We start from the raw sequence: 16,562 nt of genomic DNA, 5'->3' as shown, positions 1-16,562 counted from the left end.
GCCGATGGGGGATAGAAAGCAGTGGATAGGGTCAACTGAGGCATTTCCTCACCAAGAGATTGCGGTCTTGACCCATCAATCATTCCTATTTATTGAACATTTACTATGTGCAGATCACCATCTGTCTCCATCTCTAGACTGTGAGCTCGTTGTGGGCAGGGAATGTGTCTGCATTTTGTTACATTGTACTCCCCTAAGCCTTTAGTACAGTGCTCTGCACACAGTAAACACTCAATAAATACGAATAAGTGAATGAATGAATGAATAAGCACCTGGGAGAGTACAGTTTAACAGAGTTGGTAGCCATGTTCCCTGCCCACAGCGAGCTTACGGTCTAGAGGAATCCGTTTATCAATAGTATTTACTGAGCACCTACTCTGTGCAGTACATCAGGAAGACATGGCATGTCAGGAGTCGTAGAAACACAGCCTCATCTACAGGAACCTATATTTCTGGATCACATCCCAGGGATGTAAATCATCTTTCATCCCTGGCACTAGGTTAGCTGTAATATCTCTGCCCCACTGCAGGCTAAAAAGTTTGCTAGTGAAATCCAGGAAGGAGAGTCTGCAGTGGGTGACCCAATGATCTAATAGAATTTCGAACATCTGAAACTTCGCGAGAAGCGATCTCTTTGGCTTTTGCCATGCCACTACATCCTTCCTTGTTCCTTTTCCTTCCCTTTTCCCTCCCCAGGCCAAAGTTCAAGATTTGCTGGGGCGGAACCAGGTTTCTCGGTGGTTATTGTTTATTTAGCTTTAAACAATGGTAAATTGAGCTGAAATGAGTCGTTGAGACTAGATCTTAGTGGGAGCGTGGGAAGGTGTAATTAATGATTTGATGAGCTAATTACCCTTACTAGTCTTCTTGGGCCTGTTTCAAAACCAATCTTACTGGAAGATTTTTTTTCCAAGAAACCAAAGATTCTTCCTTAGAGTTAGCCCTTATAATGGGAAAATCATTCAAGGTGAAGTTCTAAAGCAGGTGCTTTCCTAGCAGAACTACAGGACTGCTTAGGTGAGGAATTGATGGTGCGTTTCAGTGGAGTAAAGTACCCGTCAATCAATGGGTCATTTATTGAGCTCTTACTGTGTTCAGAGCACTGGACTAAGCACTTGGGAGAGTCGCCGTTCCCTAGCAGACGGTGCTCCTGGTGGCTAGTTGGCCTCCGTCATACACGGCCCGCAGCCTTGAGCTCTGGTTAACTCTTAGATTCCCAGGAGAAGCTTGAGGGGGTTGGGATGATGATTCCATTCGGAAGGTCTTTAGACATGGAGGATATCTTGGGTTGAGAATTTCATGGCTTGGAGGAAAGAGCACAGGCTTGGGGGTCAGAGGTCGTGGGTTCTAATTCTGGATCAACCACTTATCAGCTGTGTGACTTTGGGCAAGTCACTTCACTTCTCTGTGCCTCAGTTACCTCATCTGTAAAATGGGGATGAAGACTGTGGGCCCCACGTGGGGCAACCTGATTACTTTGTGTCTACTCCAGCACTTAGAACTGTGTTTGGCACATAGTAAGTGCTTAACAAATGCCATTATTATTATTGTTATTATTGATGCCAGTCTTCAGTTGGGAGAAGCGGGTTGGGGAGAGGAGTGCAGGGGGTAGGGCAGGCATTGGTTATCTAGTGCCATGGATCCAGTACAGATAGGGTCCAATATGGATCACGTCCAATATTTTACATTGAAACATCCAGCCTCCCTTCACCTTCTGCTGTCAGGTTTGGTGGCTCAGAATAATAATAATAATAGTAATAATAGTAGGAATAGTAGTAGTGGTAATAATAATAATAATATTAATAATGGTATTTGTTAAGTGCTTACTATGTTCCAGGCACTGTAATAAGTGCCGTGGTGGATACAAGCAAATTGGGTTGGATAAAGTCCCTGTCCCACATGGGGCTCACAGTCTTAATCCCATTGGGTAGGGACTGTCTCTATATGTCGCCAACTTGTACTTCCCAAAAGCTTAGTACAGTGCTCTGCACACAGTAAGCGCTCAATAAATACGATTGATGGATTGATTGATTTTACAGTTGAGAGAACTGAGGCCCAGAGAAGTGAAGTAACGTGCCTCAGGTCGTACAGCAGACAATTCATGCTTGGTGTTCATGAGGAATAAATAAATAAATAAGTCGCTTATTTATTTATATCAATGTCTGTCTCCCCCTCCAGGCAGTGAGCTTGCTGTGGGTGGGGAATGTGTCTGTTGATTGTTCTGTTGTACTCTCCCAAGCGCTTAGTACAGTACTTTGCTCAATAAGTGCTCAATAAATTCGATTGAATGAATGAATGAATGAGGATCGGAGAGGGCAAAGGTTCTGGAAGACACTGGGGCACCAGAAATCGCTCCCCACAACAGAGAACATTCTAGCTTCCGATGGCCTTTGGTAGACATCTGCAGAACAGTGGTTATGACATCACAGCATGACCCTGCATGGCTGGGGTGAAACATGTGATGATCCGTGTGTCGTCTTGTCTGAGATTTGGGAGGGTTGGTAGTGACTGCTCTAGTTTCAGTTAAAGGGCAGACAGTCAGGCAAGAGGTTTTGAGAAGGGGACAGTTGGTCTGACTACTCTTTGCTGGAGCTATCTTGAAGCCAGTTGGAAGGACGCTCACTCAGTTGCTAAAGTCTGGGCATTTTTAGGTCTTAGAGAACAAAATAAAAACTAGTTCACTGGTCAGGTATTTTAGGTGGAATTTAACGACTTTTCTGGTTGTCAAAAGAAAGTACCTATTTCAGTGGTGAGTTGTTCTGGGGTTGCTCGCGATGCATTAGCCAACCAGCGAAATTCTTTTATTGAAAAATAACCAGGATAGCATTTGACTGGGGAGAAGAGTGTAGCCCCTCAGGGCAAGGAGAAGATGGTTGATTGACCAATACTATTACTTCTACTACTACTACTACTAAAATTAATCAGCCAGTCATATTTATTGAGTGCCCACTGTGTGCAGAGCACGTACTAAGTGCTTGGGAGAGCACAATGTAACAATTGGTAGAGATGTTCCCTGCCCACAATGAGCTAATAGCATATGTAAGTACTCTGTTAGTAAGTACTCTGTTAGACTGTAAGTACTACTACTACTAATAATAATAATTGTAGTATTTTTTTAAGCACTCACTATGGGCCAAACACTGTATTAAACACTTGAGAAGATATAAGGTAATCAGGTTGGGCACAGTCCCTGTCCCACCTGGGGGTTCAAAGTATAAATAGGAGAGAGAACAAGTATTGAATCCCCTTTGCACAGATGAGGATACTGAGGCACACAGTAGGCAACTGGGAGAACCAGAATTAGAACCCAGGTCCTCTAACTCCCAGGCCTGTGCTCTTTCCTTTAGGCCATGTTGCTTCCCTGTCATTCAGTGGTATTTAGCGAGCACCTCTACATTCATTCAATCGTATTTACTGAGCACTTACTGTATGCATAGCACTGTACTAAGCGCTTGGGAAGTACAAGTTGGCAACATATAGAGATGGTCCCTTCCCAACAGCAGGCTCTACATGTGCAAAGCACTCTAGTAAGTGCTTGGGAGAAGGCTACAGGAGTAAAAGACGTGTTCCCTGACCGTAAAGAGCATGCAAGCTAGTAGGAGAGACAGAGTCTGGCCTAATGAAGGTCCAGTAATTTCTTGGAATTGGGCTGGAGCCACCCCCAGAACCAGACCGACTGACTGACCCTGTATTCCTGAGCATAAGCTCGTTAGGGGCAAGGAACGTTTCTGCCAATTCTGTTGTATTGATCTCTTTGAAGTGCTTAGTACAGGGCTCTGCCCGTAGTAAGCGCACAATAAATACCATTGTTTGATTGATTGAGTGGGGTACTCCCAGCCCGGCACACAAATCCACCCTCTGTTGTCCGGCATAACCAAGATTCTCTAGCGTGGCAAGGCTCCGTGCTGGTTGCAGAGTCAGTCAGTCAGTTGTATTTATTGAGCACTTACTGTGTGCAGAGCACTATACGAAGCCACTTGGGAAAGTGCAATATAACAATAAACAGACCTGTTCCCTGCCTTCAGTGAGCTTACAGTCTAGAGGGTCCCCTATGTACAGTGGGTGCTGGCTGACCCCCGGATCCCAAGCGCTTAGTACAGTGCTCTGCACACAGTAAGCGCTCAATAAATACAATTGAATGAATGAATGAATCCCTGCCCCATCCCCTCCCTGGGACTGCAGAGAGGGACAGTTGGAGCCCTGTCTTGAGCTGATTCAGCAAACCAAAATCCCCCACACCTCAGCCCCCATCAATCAATCAACCAGTCATATGTATTGAGCACTTACTGTGTGCAGAGAACTGTACTAAATGCTTGGTAGAGTAAAATAGAACAGAGCTGGAGAAGCAGTATGACCAAATGCTTAGCACATGGGCTTGTGAGTCAGAAGGACCTGGGTTTCTGATCCCAGCTCCTCCCTCTATCTGCTGTGTGACCTAGGGCAAGTCATTGAATGTCTCTGCCTCAGTTACCTCACCTGTAAAATGAAGATTAAAATGGTGAGCCCCACTTAGGACATGGACTGTTTCCAACTGATTAGCTTATGTCTACCCCAACGCCCAGTACAGGGCCTGGGACGGAGGAAGCTCTTCACAAATACAATTAAAAAAAAAAAAACCCAACAACCCAAAACAGGGTTGGTAAGCACATTCCCTGCCCACAATGAGCGTACGGTCTCAAGGGGTTGCAGTCTGGCTTCCTTGAGCAAAGAAGGAAATGCTGTCAATTTGTGGGGCCCATCCTGCCCTCAGAAACAAACAAAATAGAATCATCAGAAGTAGAATCATCACGTTTGGCACAAGATGCCATCAGGTTTAGATCAGGGGGTCTGAGCACGTCTAGACTGTAAGCTCGTTGTGGGCAGGGAATATACCTGCTTCTTATTGTATTCTACCAAGCACTTAGTATAGTGCTCTGCACACAGTAAGTGCTCATTGAATACCATGGAATGAATGAATGAATGAATGTGTTTGGGGGAGAGAAAAGTTATAACGGTCCCATTCATTTCCTGTTTCTCATTTTCCAGGTGTTTTTCCAGATCCGATCACCTTGCCCTCCATATGAAGAGACATATCTAAATCCCTAAAAACCAGAGACACCTCCTCCTGGCTGTTGCCTAAGGGAAGACTCCCAGAATAGGAGTCTAGACCGAAGTCAGAACCCCACTGCCTTGCAGGAGAAAAAAGAGCTCACGAGTGAACCTCTTTGCACACAGGCACGCACGCGCACTCCCACGCGCACATACACACATACACACACGCGCGTGCACAAACACACACACACACACACACACACACTCCCTACCATGCACTTGACTCGACTTAAAATATCCACATGTATTCTTTATGCCTTGCCCTAGCCAGATGGAAGAGGAATCGGGGTGAACTAAGCCAGGCTGATTGGCTGCTGACTTCAGCGTTGTTGGAATGGTTTCCTACTGTTGCCAATGGAAATCAGAGACAATGGATGTGGCTTCTCTGCAGGTGGACAACAGAAAGAGGGGCTCATTTAACTCGCTTCTCAGTGCAACCTGATAGAAGATGACATCATCTGCAAGTTGCACACCCGTAGCACTAACGCTTCTTTTTAAATTGTTGGAAAAAAATGACCTAGAAAACCAAATCCCAGTTTGGTAGCCAAAATTAACCTCTTGGTTCCTTTGTCCTTTGTGTCTGAGAAAAAAAAAAATGTAATATTCAATGCGTCAGACTTCCTCACGGACCTTTTGATCTGTTTTGGTTCTTCATAGGACTGAGCTATCGAGATCCTTTCAAGTCAACACCAATGGCCTTACCGGCAGGAGACTCTGGCCAACGGGGTAGAGAATTCACAAAGGAGGAATCTTCCTCTCGTCCTTTTTTGACGTTTGCACACCATATGCACTAGGGATTTTGGAATCTTCTAGCATGACTTCAAGTGGCCAAGAGAATCAAGTCCCCAAAAGGAGTCAGTGTAAACCCTCTGGGCTCCCGTGACTGCCGTAGCTAGATTATTTTCTTTTTAAATACTCTCTGTCTCGCTCTGACTTTGGTTAATGAAAACTTGAAAAGCTCATTTGGAAGCTTAAATGTTTTATCTTTTCTCCCCGGACTGGCGATCTCCGTGACACTCTCTCAGTTTGGACGGGGGACCTGGGGCCTGAACCCGGAGCCTCGACAGATTCTGTGGCGTTCCATCGCCTCTCCCGCCCTACTCCGTCCCCCCGGCGACCGACTCTCAGCCCAGACGCCATTTGTCTCAGAGGACAGCTGAATTTTTTTGAACCTAACTGTGGGTTGTTCCCTGACCAGAAGCCAAAAATACCACTCCATCTCCACTTGGAAGAGCAGCGAGGATGTTTCCCAATTCCGGGGAGGGCGGGGTGGGGGGTCGACCGGAGATTCTCCGTCACGCCCACCCACCTCATGGATTAACCCACTTGTCTAAACAAAGTACAGATTTCCAGGGTCAAGCTCCATGGTGGGGCAAGGGCTGACGTTAGCGTTGAGAGTTCTCCGTGGAGCCGGTCTCTGTAGGAAGGATGGGTCGCTGACCTCCAGGGCCGCTGGCACCCGACAGGTGCGCCGATTTCATCCCAGACCAACGGGACCCTCGAATTTACTCCGGCAAGGGGAAGCCCTCCAGCTAAATCGGACCTTGGCCTGAAGCGGTGTCCTTCCTCTACCCCCCACCCCCACACACATCCATACATACACACCCCCTCCCACTCACCGGTCTCTGCCTCCCTGAATCTCTTGCTAGTTGGGGCCGGCCTCCACTCCAAAGACTGCTTTTAGGACCGTCCCGTGGCCACCACAGGCAGGTGGCGGGGGGGCGGGGGTCATTAGGACAGGTTGTATATTTTGTATATTCTGGGACCATCCCCTTCAAAGGCACATCTGAGAACAAACAGAAGGGGCCGCGATCCACAGGCCGTTACCGCTCCTCTTCCCCGGCCAGCATCTTTGCCCTCGTCCTCCTCCAACCATTCTGACTCACCGGCCATTGAGATGGGGCAGCTGGCCCAGGAGGGGAGGCGAGGGGATGCCAGACTCCTCCGAGTCGGACCGGCTCCGGAAGGGTAGCCAGCGGGATCCCGGGCTCTCGATTCTTCCACTCTCCACACCTGGGATTTCACTGCGTTACGGCGACTCTTCTGGAAGTGAACCAACGAGTCTCTCGATCACAAACACTGTGTGGCTGGCAGTCAGGATGCTCTTGTGGGGGTGGGGCGGGTGGAGAGGGGAGATTTTTAAGGTCTGGCCCATCGAATCATTTTAAGATATGGACCAAAATAAAGGAAATGCCCACAAGGAAACACCACACACACATACACACAAACACACACATTAAAAAAAAAATCTACCCATCTGCTGGAGGTAATGCTAGGAACATGAGTGGAGGGTAAAAAAAAAAATCAATTTTATTCCAAAGATTTAAACTAGACATGAAAAACAATTCCCAGAGCACTGCTTGCTGACAATCTTGTAGTTCTCTACTTCTGCATTTGAATCCTTTTTGTGGCCGTGCCACTAGGGCGTTTCACGGGATTCCATTTGAATGTTTGAAGCATCTTCTCTGGAGGACCGACAGGTGTGTGAGTGGAGTGGAACCTCACCTGAATTAAACTGTAGCGAGCCCAGCCAGTACATTAGGCAAGGATAGAGACACCCTCCTTTTTTTTTTCCTTTCTGTTTAATCCCAGAGCAGCTTTCAGCAGGAGACCCCAGGCTCGCCACGTGGCACACATCGTCCCGGTTGTCACCACCTCTCTGGGTCCCATCCTAAGCCCCAGCTGCTCTTTCCCCTAGAAATGCTATTAGGAAAAGCTCTGAAAGATTTTCAGTTTTAACTCCACAATGAAGTGCAAGGCGCTCAAAGGGGTTTGGGTTTTTTGTTTTCTTTTTCAATTTTTAACTGCAAAAGGGTAACCAGTACTTATTTACTCCTGTTGTCATTTGTGGTCTTGTTGAGATCTCTTTTGAATGTGGCAGAACAAGGGCCTCTTGGAACCATCGAAATGTCTGACATTTTTGGTGATTTGTCCTCCTCTCCATGTGTGTCTGTGAGATCCTCTCATTTTGCCCCCCATCCTCTCCAGGGTCCCAGCCCGCCGCTTGTTGGTTATCAGAGGTGGTGGTTGCCAGCCATGGGATGGTCAGGGGCAGGCGACTGGTTTGAGAATAAAGGCGAAAAGGCGGGGTAGGTCGAGAATGAAGGCGGTGCTGATGTATGTCGCTTTGAACAGTCTTCTTCCAGCTGAACGCTGGCCCCTCGGCAACATTAGGCCGTTCTGTCATGAGGAACCAGGCGAGATTCTTTTGGAGCAAACAACTGAGACGGTCTCATCATCATCAATCGTATTTATTGAATGCTTACTGTGTGCAGAGCACTGTACTAAGTGCTTGGGAAGTACAAGTTGGCAATATATAGAGACAGTCCCTACCCAACAGTGGGCTCACAGTCTAAAAGGTCTCCACCTCAAACGGATCTGGCAACAAGACGATGTCAACTTGGGCAAGCGGGGCCTCCCTGGGGTAGAGTGGTGAATTCTTCAAAAAGCCAAATCCCAAGCCGAAACCCTCTGGCGGCATTTCACTCCGCTCCCTCCTCCCCGATATTTCCTAACATTCCGGGGAAGCGTAGCTTGAAGAGGAAGGGCCTGGGATATCATTTCGTGGCCCTTTCAAATCTGCTTTGCTCCCAGGCCCCAGAATTTAGTTTTCTGAAAAGAGTGTTTCTGAATCATTGACCGTTTTCTTCTTTTCTGGTGAGGCCTCCCTATCCCTGCCACATGGCTGTTAAGACAAAGACAAGGAAACCGAGAACCGCGATGCATTTTGGAGTTGCTGGTCTCTCGATCATTGGGTACAAATCCTCAGAGCCCCCTTCCCCTTTAATGAGTAATTGGCCCAGAAGAACGTCTGTTGGGATGGATTTTCTGCCAGAAAAATAGACATTTGAAGCCTCTGACCAAGCATTATAGAAACCGTTCAAGACTCAAATATGGATTTCCTGGTCCCCCGTTACACTCACTAGATATTGTTCATCCCTGGCCAAAACCACCAAGATAACCTTATTCCCCCTCCCTCACACAGTCCTTTAGCTGATTCAGATAAGAAAACAAGACAATCTCATGGGGTTTCAATGGTTTTATTGTCCCTTTTTAAAGGTTGCCTCCCTGAGCCTAGAAAGCAAAGGAGATATACAACTCCATATCCAAGTAGCTCCTAACCCAGTTCTGCATTTGTTTTGGTGGCAAAAGATGCATTTAGGATGATTTTGACCCGATTGTGGTCATCGGCTCCTATTGTGGCCAGGGATTGTCTCTCTTTATTGCTGCCTTGTACTTTCCAAGCACTTAGTACAGTGCTCTGCACACAGTAAGTACTCAGTAAATACAATTGAATGAGTAGACTTAGCTGGTGACCTCATCTGTCAAATGGGGATTAAGGCTGTGAGCCCCATGTGGGACAGTTATTGTGTCCAGCCTGATTGACTTGTATCTACCCCAGTACTTAGAACAGTGCTTGGCACATGGTTAGAGCTTAACAATTACCATTATTATTATTATTATTATTATTATTAATTTTCTTCTAGCTTCAACCCTGAAACTGGAAGGAGAGAAAACATGATGGCAAGCTCTTATAGACAAGGGGACTGATATTAATGGCTCCAATCTGTTGTTGCAAAATCATGCGTCACCCCAAAAAAGTGCTGAATGGAGAATGATGTTTGCCAGATTCTGTTTTCTGTGATACAGTCTTGGGGATGGGAATGGGACAGTGCCAAGGGGCAGCCAGATATGAACGGGCCCCCACCATTCATTCATCCAATTGTATTCATTGAGCGTTTACTGTATGCAAAGTACTGTACTAAGCACTTGAGAGAGGAAAATATAACAGACACGTCCCCTGCCCGCAACTAGCTTGTTGAATGGGCAGGAATTCAACCCCCACTCCTTTGACGATGGTCTCCTTTTAGAAAGGAGAAACCGCTTGAAATTCACAAACCGAAGCCGAAACTGAATCTCTTCACCACTGAAATCACCGACTGCCAAATGAAGGGCAAGGGCCGGAGGAATAATTCAACCTTGGAAAGTGGGGGTGTCTCCATTGGCCAAGCAAGGGGCCTGAGATTCGGGGCGGAGGTGAGCGAATGCATCTCCGCTGCCAATTGGCTCCCTCTCAGCTCCCAGATTTTGGCGGGGGATGGCTGGAGAGGTACGGACGCTTGTATCCAAGTCAACCAAAAATTTGCTTGTAAATAACTCCACGTCCCATGGCTTCCAGCCAGAGGCTCAAGGGTTTTAGTCATACTTTTAGCACTCTCGGATTTCCCTCACTGGTTTCCCGATAGGTCATGGGAAAAGCCGCTCTAAACTCTCTTGTGTGCATCCTTCGAGACTTATATTCTTTCAGTGTTTAGATGCTCATTATAGTTCTTGGGAACCAGGTATAAAAACCTGGGTAGAAATCTGTTGCCTTCTCCCCCCGACCCCCTTTCTTGTCCCCAGCAACAGACCTCTGTCCTTGAAAACATCTGGACACGATTTTCTTCTTTTTCAATCTGTGTTTTGCTTGATTTTCCAGTGGCGATGGGGAATGATGTTGGACCCATACAGTGAGGACTATTTACAAACGTTTTTGAACTGTAAGCTTTGAGACCTTTATGCTACTTGGACTCTAACTTTTGTCTACTGCCGTGAAAAGGCCCCGTTTCCGAATTCTTAAGGTGCTATGAGTATGCCCACAGATGGGTGTGTATGCATATGTACCTACAGTACCTTCTCAGAAGGAAAATGATCGGGCTACTATCCTGGACACGTAGTAGCCACTAGTGCCTAATATCTTTTGGGGGAAAAGGTTGCTTACAGTTGCCAGTTCATTGAGACAGGTCAACCCCGGGGAGTGTGTTATCACAGGGAGAGAAGTGACGGTTTAACCTCCTGGCTCCTGCCGAACTGGAGCGCGAGTAATCTCGGAGCGTCAAGGAGGGTTTCTGGTACCCGGAATGGTCCCCGATGTGTTTTTTTCCTTATTTTTCAGTCTGCTTTGATATCCAAACACTGGCATAAGCTACCCCTCATTCAGTTCTTAAGCCTCACACTTCTTCTGATTTCAAGGAAGAAGAAATTCCTGTGGCCAAGATCTCCTTTTCTCCCACCGTAACAATTACAATAAAGCACTTTGTGTTTTTCCAGCCCCTGCTTCCCATCCACCACATCCAGTGTCCCCTCTCTCCTTCCTTTCTTTTGAATTGTCAATGCTCACACACGCCCACACACACACACACACGAATTGCTTGAAGGAATTTCAGTTTTTTGCACTATCCTTTTCCTTATTCTTTGTCCAGGTATGTCTAACAAGTGTGTTTGGAGAGACACTCCCCCTAGTCACATTCTCTCAGGCCTTCTCTGGTATTTCTAATATATCACAGAAGTACCCAGTCTTATAGCCCTCAGTTCTGCCTTTTTTTGACATTTTATTTTTTTTAAGCTTTTTATATATAAATATATTACTTTGTCAAGTTTTTTTTGCTGTACAAAAAGTCTTAAGATTTAAAAATATTATTTGTATTATATGATGGTGGTATGTTAATGTTACAAAATTATTAATGAAGAAAAAAATTTATTTTTGTTACTGGTCTGTTTCATAATTCTTTTTTAAATTGGTATATTGTAAGATATCTATGCAAAAATGTTATGTGACGCATTTTTATTTAAGAATGTAATATGTGTAATAAACAGTAGAATGTGTTTGGCCTGGGAACGGCTCTGTGTGTGTCCCATGTACCTGATTTTCTCAAGGAGACTTCAAGAAGACTACTATATAGCAGTAGTAATAGTAGCTGTAGTAGCAGTAGTAGTAGTAGTAATACTAGCAGTAGCAGAATCTGTAGCAGAAGCAGCTAGCAGTTAGAGAAGCAGCTTGGCCTAGTGGATAGAGCACAGGGCCTTAGAGTCAGAAGGAACTGGGTTCTAATTCCAGCCCTGCCACTTGTCGTCTGTGTGACCTTGGGCAAGTCATTTCACTTCTCTGGGCCTCAGTTACCTCATCTATAAAATAGGGATTAATACCGGGAGCCCCATTTGACGTGGTCACTGTATCCAATCTGATTACCTCCGCAGCTCCCCAGGGCTGACTTCCATACGTTGGGTCCGGAGCCAGACTTCTCTTGGCCTCAGGAAAGGGACCCCAAGGTTCTGGGGAGCCAGGGTGAGGGTTTTTCAGTGTCTTCTTTTTCAGAGAGGAAGCAGTTACACGAAACAGTTTTGTTGGTGGAGTTGGGGGAGAGGAGGGAAAGATGATATAAGTTACAGTGGTTCTTTTTCAAGAGGAAGGGGGTGACAAAAGGTAGATGGCTGGACAGAGGTTACAGAATTATTTTGGAGGGTTCAGTGAGGAGAGGAACAGACCATATAGTTCCTTTGTATTTTTTTGCTCCTGAGGAGAAGGATCATGACCATTCACTCTTCCGTAGTCTCCCAAGCGCTTAGTAGAGGGCTGCACACAGAAGAAGTTCTCAGTACTATTGGTTGACTGACTGACCTAGAGAGAGCCAGTCACTGAGTCGTCATCATCAAAAGCCATCAAGTCATTTCTGATCTGATCATAGCGACCCTGTGGACGTATTTTCTCCAGAATGTCCTATCTTCGCTCTTCTGTAGTCTTTCTGGTATGCGTATCCATAGAGTTTTCTGTGTAAAAAAATACAGAAGTCGTTTACCATTGCCGTTTTCTGTGAAGTGAAAGCTTAAGTTTCTGCCATTGCCATTGATCAACATTTTGATCACTTTATCGTCCGCCTTTGACTCTTTCCCATGCTGCTGCTGCCCAGCGCAGGTGAATCAACTTTGCCAGATGCTTTGGCTTAGACCTTTCCATTATGGGTAACCCTGGTGAGAGAATATCTCTCAATGGCATAGTTCTAAGCTTCTTTGGTGTATACTAACTCATGATAAGGCGTTGATTCATAGGAGAGAGTCACTGAGTATCCAGATAGAAAACCTGTCTGCAAAGAGATGGCTAAGCGTTGAAAGAATGCCAATGCCCATGAACACTCATATCAATTAAAAGTGAATGAATAAGATGGAAAAAGCAATTGTATTTGCTGTTCCAGGAAAATGAGTCCTTTTTTGGAACCTTCCCCAGCCCTCAAATCAAGAGCTTGGGCAAAATTTGGTCACCAATTTAAGTAACTTGTCGTTGCTCCCAGTTTAAACTAGGAAGTAGAATGACAGATATACTTGGCCCAAGCAGGATTTGGCTGGTTTCCATCCCGCCTCACTCTCCAACCCGTCTGTTTTTGCACCTCAGGGAGGACCCTTGACCGGAGAGAGCAGATTTGAGAAAGTCTTTTAAAGCAAGTCACCAGTCAGTTTCCTCATTAGGCACTGGAATAGTTGTTTGCTCTTTACTACCCAGTGACTGCTTGATCTTCTCCTCCTCCCTTTAATTCTTGGGGTTTTTTTGGTATTTCACTGCTCATTGTGAAAGGAAATGAATCAATCAATCAGTCACATTTATTGAGCACTTAATGTGTGAGAGAAATGATCGAAACGCTTGAGGGAGCACAACACGAGTTGGCAGATACATTCCCTTCCCACAAGGAGCTCACAGTCTAGAGGGAGAGATGGACATTAATATAAATAAATAATGAATATGTACATAAGTGCTGTAGGGCTGAGGGTGGGGTAAATAAAGGGAGCAAATCCAAGTGTAAGGGAGAAGAGGAAATGAGGGCTTAGATGGGGAAGCCCTCTTTGAGGAGATGGGCTTTGTTTGAATAAAGCTTCAAGTCCACTAAAGACACTGAGAATGAGTGGTTGGAGAGTTAGGAGGAGAACTAGGAGAGGATGGTGAAGCCAAGGTTGGATAATGTTTCCAGGAAAAGGGGGTGGTTGAGTGTGTTGAAAGCAGTTGAGGGGTTGAGGAGGATTAGGTTGAGGTAGAGGCTGTTGGATTTGGCAAGGAGATCAATGGTGACCATTGAGAGGGCAGTTTTGGTGGAATTCATTCAATCGTATTTAATCGTAATCAAATCGGAATGACAGTTTTGGTGGAGTGAAGGGGGTGGAACCCAGATTGGAGATGGTCAAGGGAAGAATTGGAGGAGAGGAAATAGAGAAATTGTTTGCTCTAGGAGTTCGGAGAGGAATGGTGGGAGAGAAATTAATTATTAGTAAAGGGAAATTCACTCAAACCAGTCGCGGTACCTTTTATCGACAGCACTGATGAAGGTTTTGTGTGGCCTAGTAGAAAAAGCACGATCCTGGTAGTTGGAGGACCTGGGTTCTAATCCCAGCTCCATCACTCGTCTTCCGTGTGACCTTGGACAAGTTGCTTAACTTCTCTGTGACTCAGTTCCCTCATCTGCAAAATGAGGGTTCAATCCCTGGTCTCCCTCCTGCTTGGACTGTGAGCCCCATGGGGAACCTGATTATTCATCCATTCATTCATTCAATCATATTTATTGAATGTTTACTGTGTGCAGAGCACTGTACTAAGCGCTTGGGAAGTACAAGTTAACAACATATAGAGACGGTCCCTACCCAACAGTGGGCTCACAGTCTAGAAGGGGTTATCTCATATCTACCCCAGCACTTAATTAAGTGCTTAACACATAGTAAGGGCTCAAAATCACAATAATTATCATAACTTAGACTGTGAGCCATGTGGGAAAGGAACTGTGTCGGACCTGATTATTTTCTATCCACCCCTACAGTTAGTACAGTGCTGGCATACAGAAAGCACTCAACAAGTGCCAGTATTATGATGATGATGATGATGATGGAGAAACATGAGAACATTCGTTTTCCAGGATACCTTTGTTTCTTGGCTTTGCAAGGATGACCTAAGTGACATGGTTGACTAGAAAACCTAGCTGACCCAAAATGGCTCATTTTAGCAAATATTTTTGGTCTCCTTCCTCCTGAACCATTTTTTAATGGTATTTCCTTAGCCTTTACTATGTGCCAGGTGCCATACTAAGCCATGGGTTAGATACAGGCTAATCCGGTTGGACACAATCCATGTCCCACACGAGGCTCACGGTATCAATCCCCATTTTACAGATGAGGTAATGGAGGCACAGCGAAGTGACTTGCCTAAGGTCACAAAGCAGACAAGTAGTGGAGCTGGGATTAGTACCCTGATCCTTCTGACTCCCAGGCATGTGCTCTGTGCACTAGACAACGCTGCTTCTTTCAGCACGAGCAGGAGCTGGCTACTGACACTCCATTATCTAGGAAGACTGGGAGCTCATGGGATAGATGAGGGTGATGAGTTCTGTTCATGTCAGGGAGAGATAATTCTCCTATAACCCAGGGACTGTGTCCTTGCAAACCCCCACTGTAAGAGAAACTGGCATTTTAATGTCCACTGTGTCTGACCCCACATACATGTATATAGTTTCTTCAAATCCACATCAAGTTGTACCCAAACAGACTCCTGATGTTGGAAGGCTGATTCCTAATTCCCTAAAATTTGGAAAGATTTTTAATGGTCAGCCATTCAAATCCTGTGTGAAAAATGATGCGTGAATTCTAAAGTTACACATAGTACTAGTAATAGTTACTGAGCAGTGAACTAGGCATTTGGAAAGTCCAGAATAAAGACAGGTCATGTGTCCTGCCCACATGGAGCTAAACCCTTTAATGTGGGTACAAGTCATTTTTTCATAGTTTACAATATCCATCTACTTTCTTACAATAGCACTGCTCTTAGTATGTTTGATATTCATCCCACCCTAAACCCCATAGCACTTACATACTTATCTGTAAATTATTTTTATTAATGTCTGTTTTCTTCTCTAGATGTAAGGTCACTCTGGGCAGGGAATATGTCTACCAACTTTTCCATATAGTGCCCTGCACTCAGTAAGCACTCAATAAATACCATTGATTGATTGATTGATAAAGGTAAGTTCACTTTTCTTGCCCTCTTCAATTGAGAAGCAGTGTGTCCTAATGGATAGAGCACAGGCCTTGGATTCAGAAGGACCTGGGTTCTAATTCCGGCTCCACCACTTGTCTGCTGTGTGACCTTGGGCAAGTCATTTTGCTTCTCTGTGCCTCAGTTCCCTGCTCTGTAAATGGGGATTAAGACTGTGAGCCCCATGTGGTACATGGATTCAGTCTAAACTTATTAGCTTGCATCTACCTCAGACTTAGTACAGTGCCTAGCACATAATAAGTGCCTATCAAATACCAAAAAAAAAAAAAGAAAAAGAAAAGTTGTTCACCCACTTTTCACTTAGGGACCATGATGAAGGGCAGAACTGAAAAAATCCTATTTAGTCAGAAGAAAATGCAGAGTCCTAAGACTGGATTCGAATAACTAGAGACTGAGGGTGAGTCATGAAGGCCCCTGGCAGCCCCTGGTCCCTGTGATAGGCGAATAATAATAATGATGGTATTTGTTAAGTGCTTACGCGCCGGGGTAGACACAAGGTAATCAGGTTGTCCCACGTGGGGCTCACAGACTTAATCCCCATTTTACAGGTGAGGTAACTGAGGCACAGAGAAGTTAAGTGACTTGCCCTAGGTCACACAGCTGATAAGTGGCGGAGCCGGGATTAGAA

General features: G+C 45.5%; 1 protein-coding gene across 2 annotated transcripts in view; it reads left to right on the top strand.

Annotated features, from left to right (window-relative positions):
* Positions 1-7,184, top strand: part of KLF7 (Kruppel like factor 7) — a 136,967-nt gene extending 129,783 nt beyond the window's left edge. The window contains exon 4 of one of the 2 annotated variants that reach the window (XM_038749181.1): positions 5,749-7,184. In XM_038749181.1, the coding sequence (XP_038605109.1) occupies positions 5,749-5,821 (73 nt within the window). In that variant the 3' untranslated portion in view covers positions 5,822-7,184. Of the gene's footprint in view, positions 1-5,025 lie in introns of both variants that reach the window. The other variant, XM_038749182.1, reaches the window with a different exon arrangement.
* The last annotated feature ends 9,378 nt before the right edge of the window (positions 7,185-16,562 follow it).

This window comes from Tachyglossus aculeatus, chromosome 7 (assembly GCF_015852505.1).
Source record: "Tachyglossus aculeatus isolate mTacAcu1 chromosome 7, mTacAcu1.pri, whole genome shotgun sequence".
In the NCBI taxonomy this organism is placed as follows: Eukaryota; Metazoa; Chordata; class Mammalia; order Monotremata; family Tachyglossidae; genus Tachyglossus; species Tachyglossus aculeatus.
Note: the sequence above shows the minus strand (reverse complement) of the source record. Positions and strands in the feature narration are given on the sequence as shown.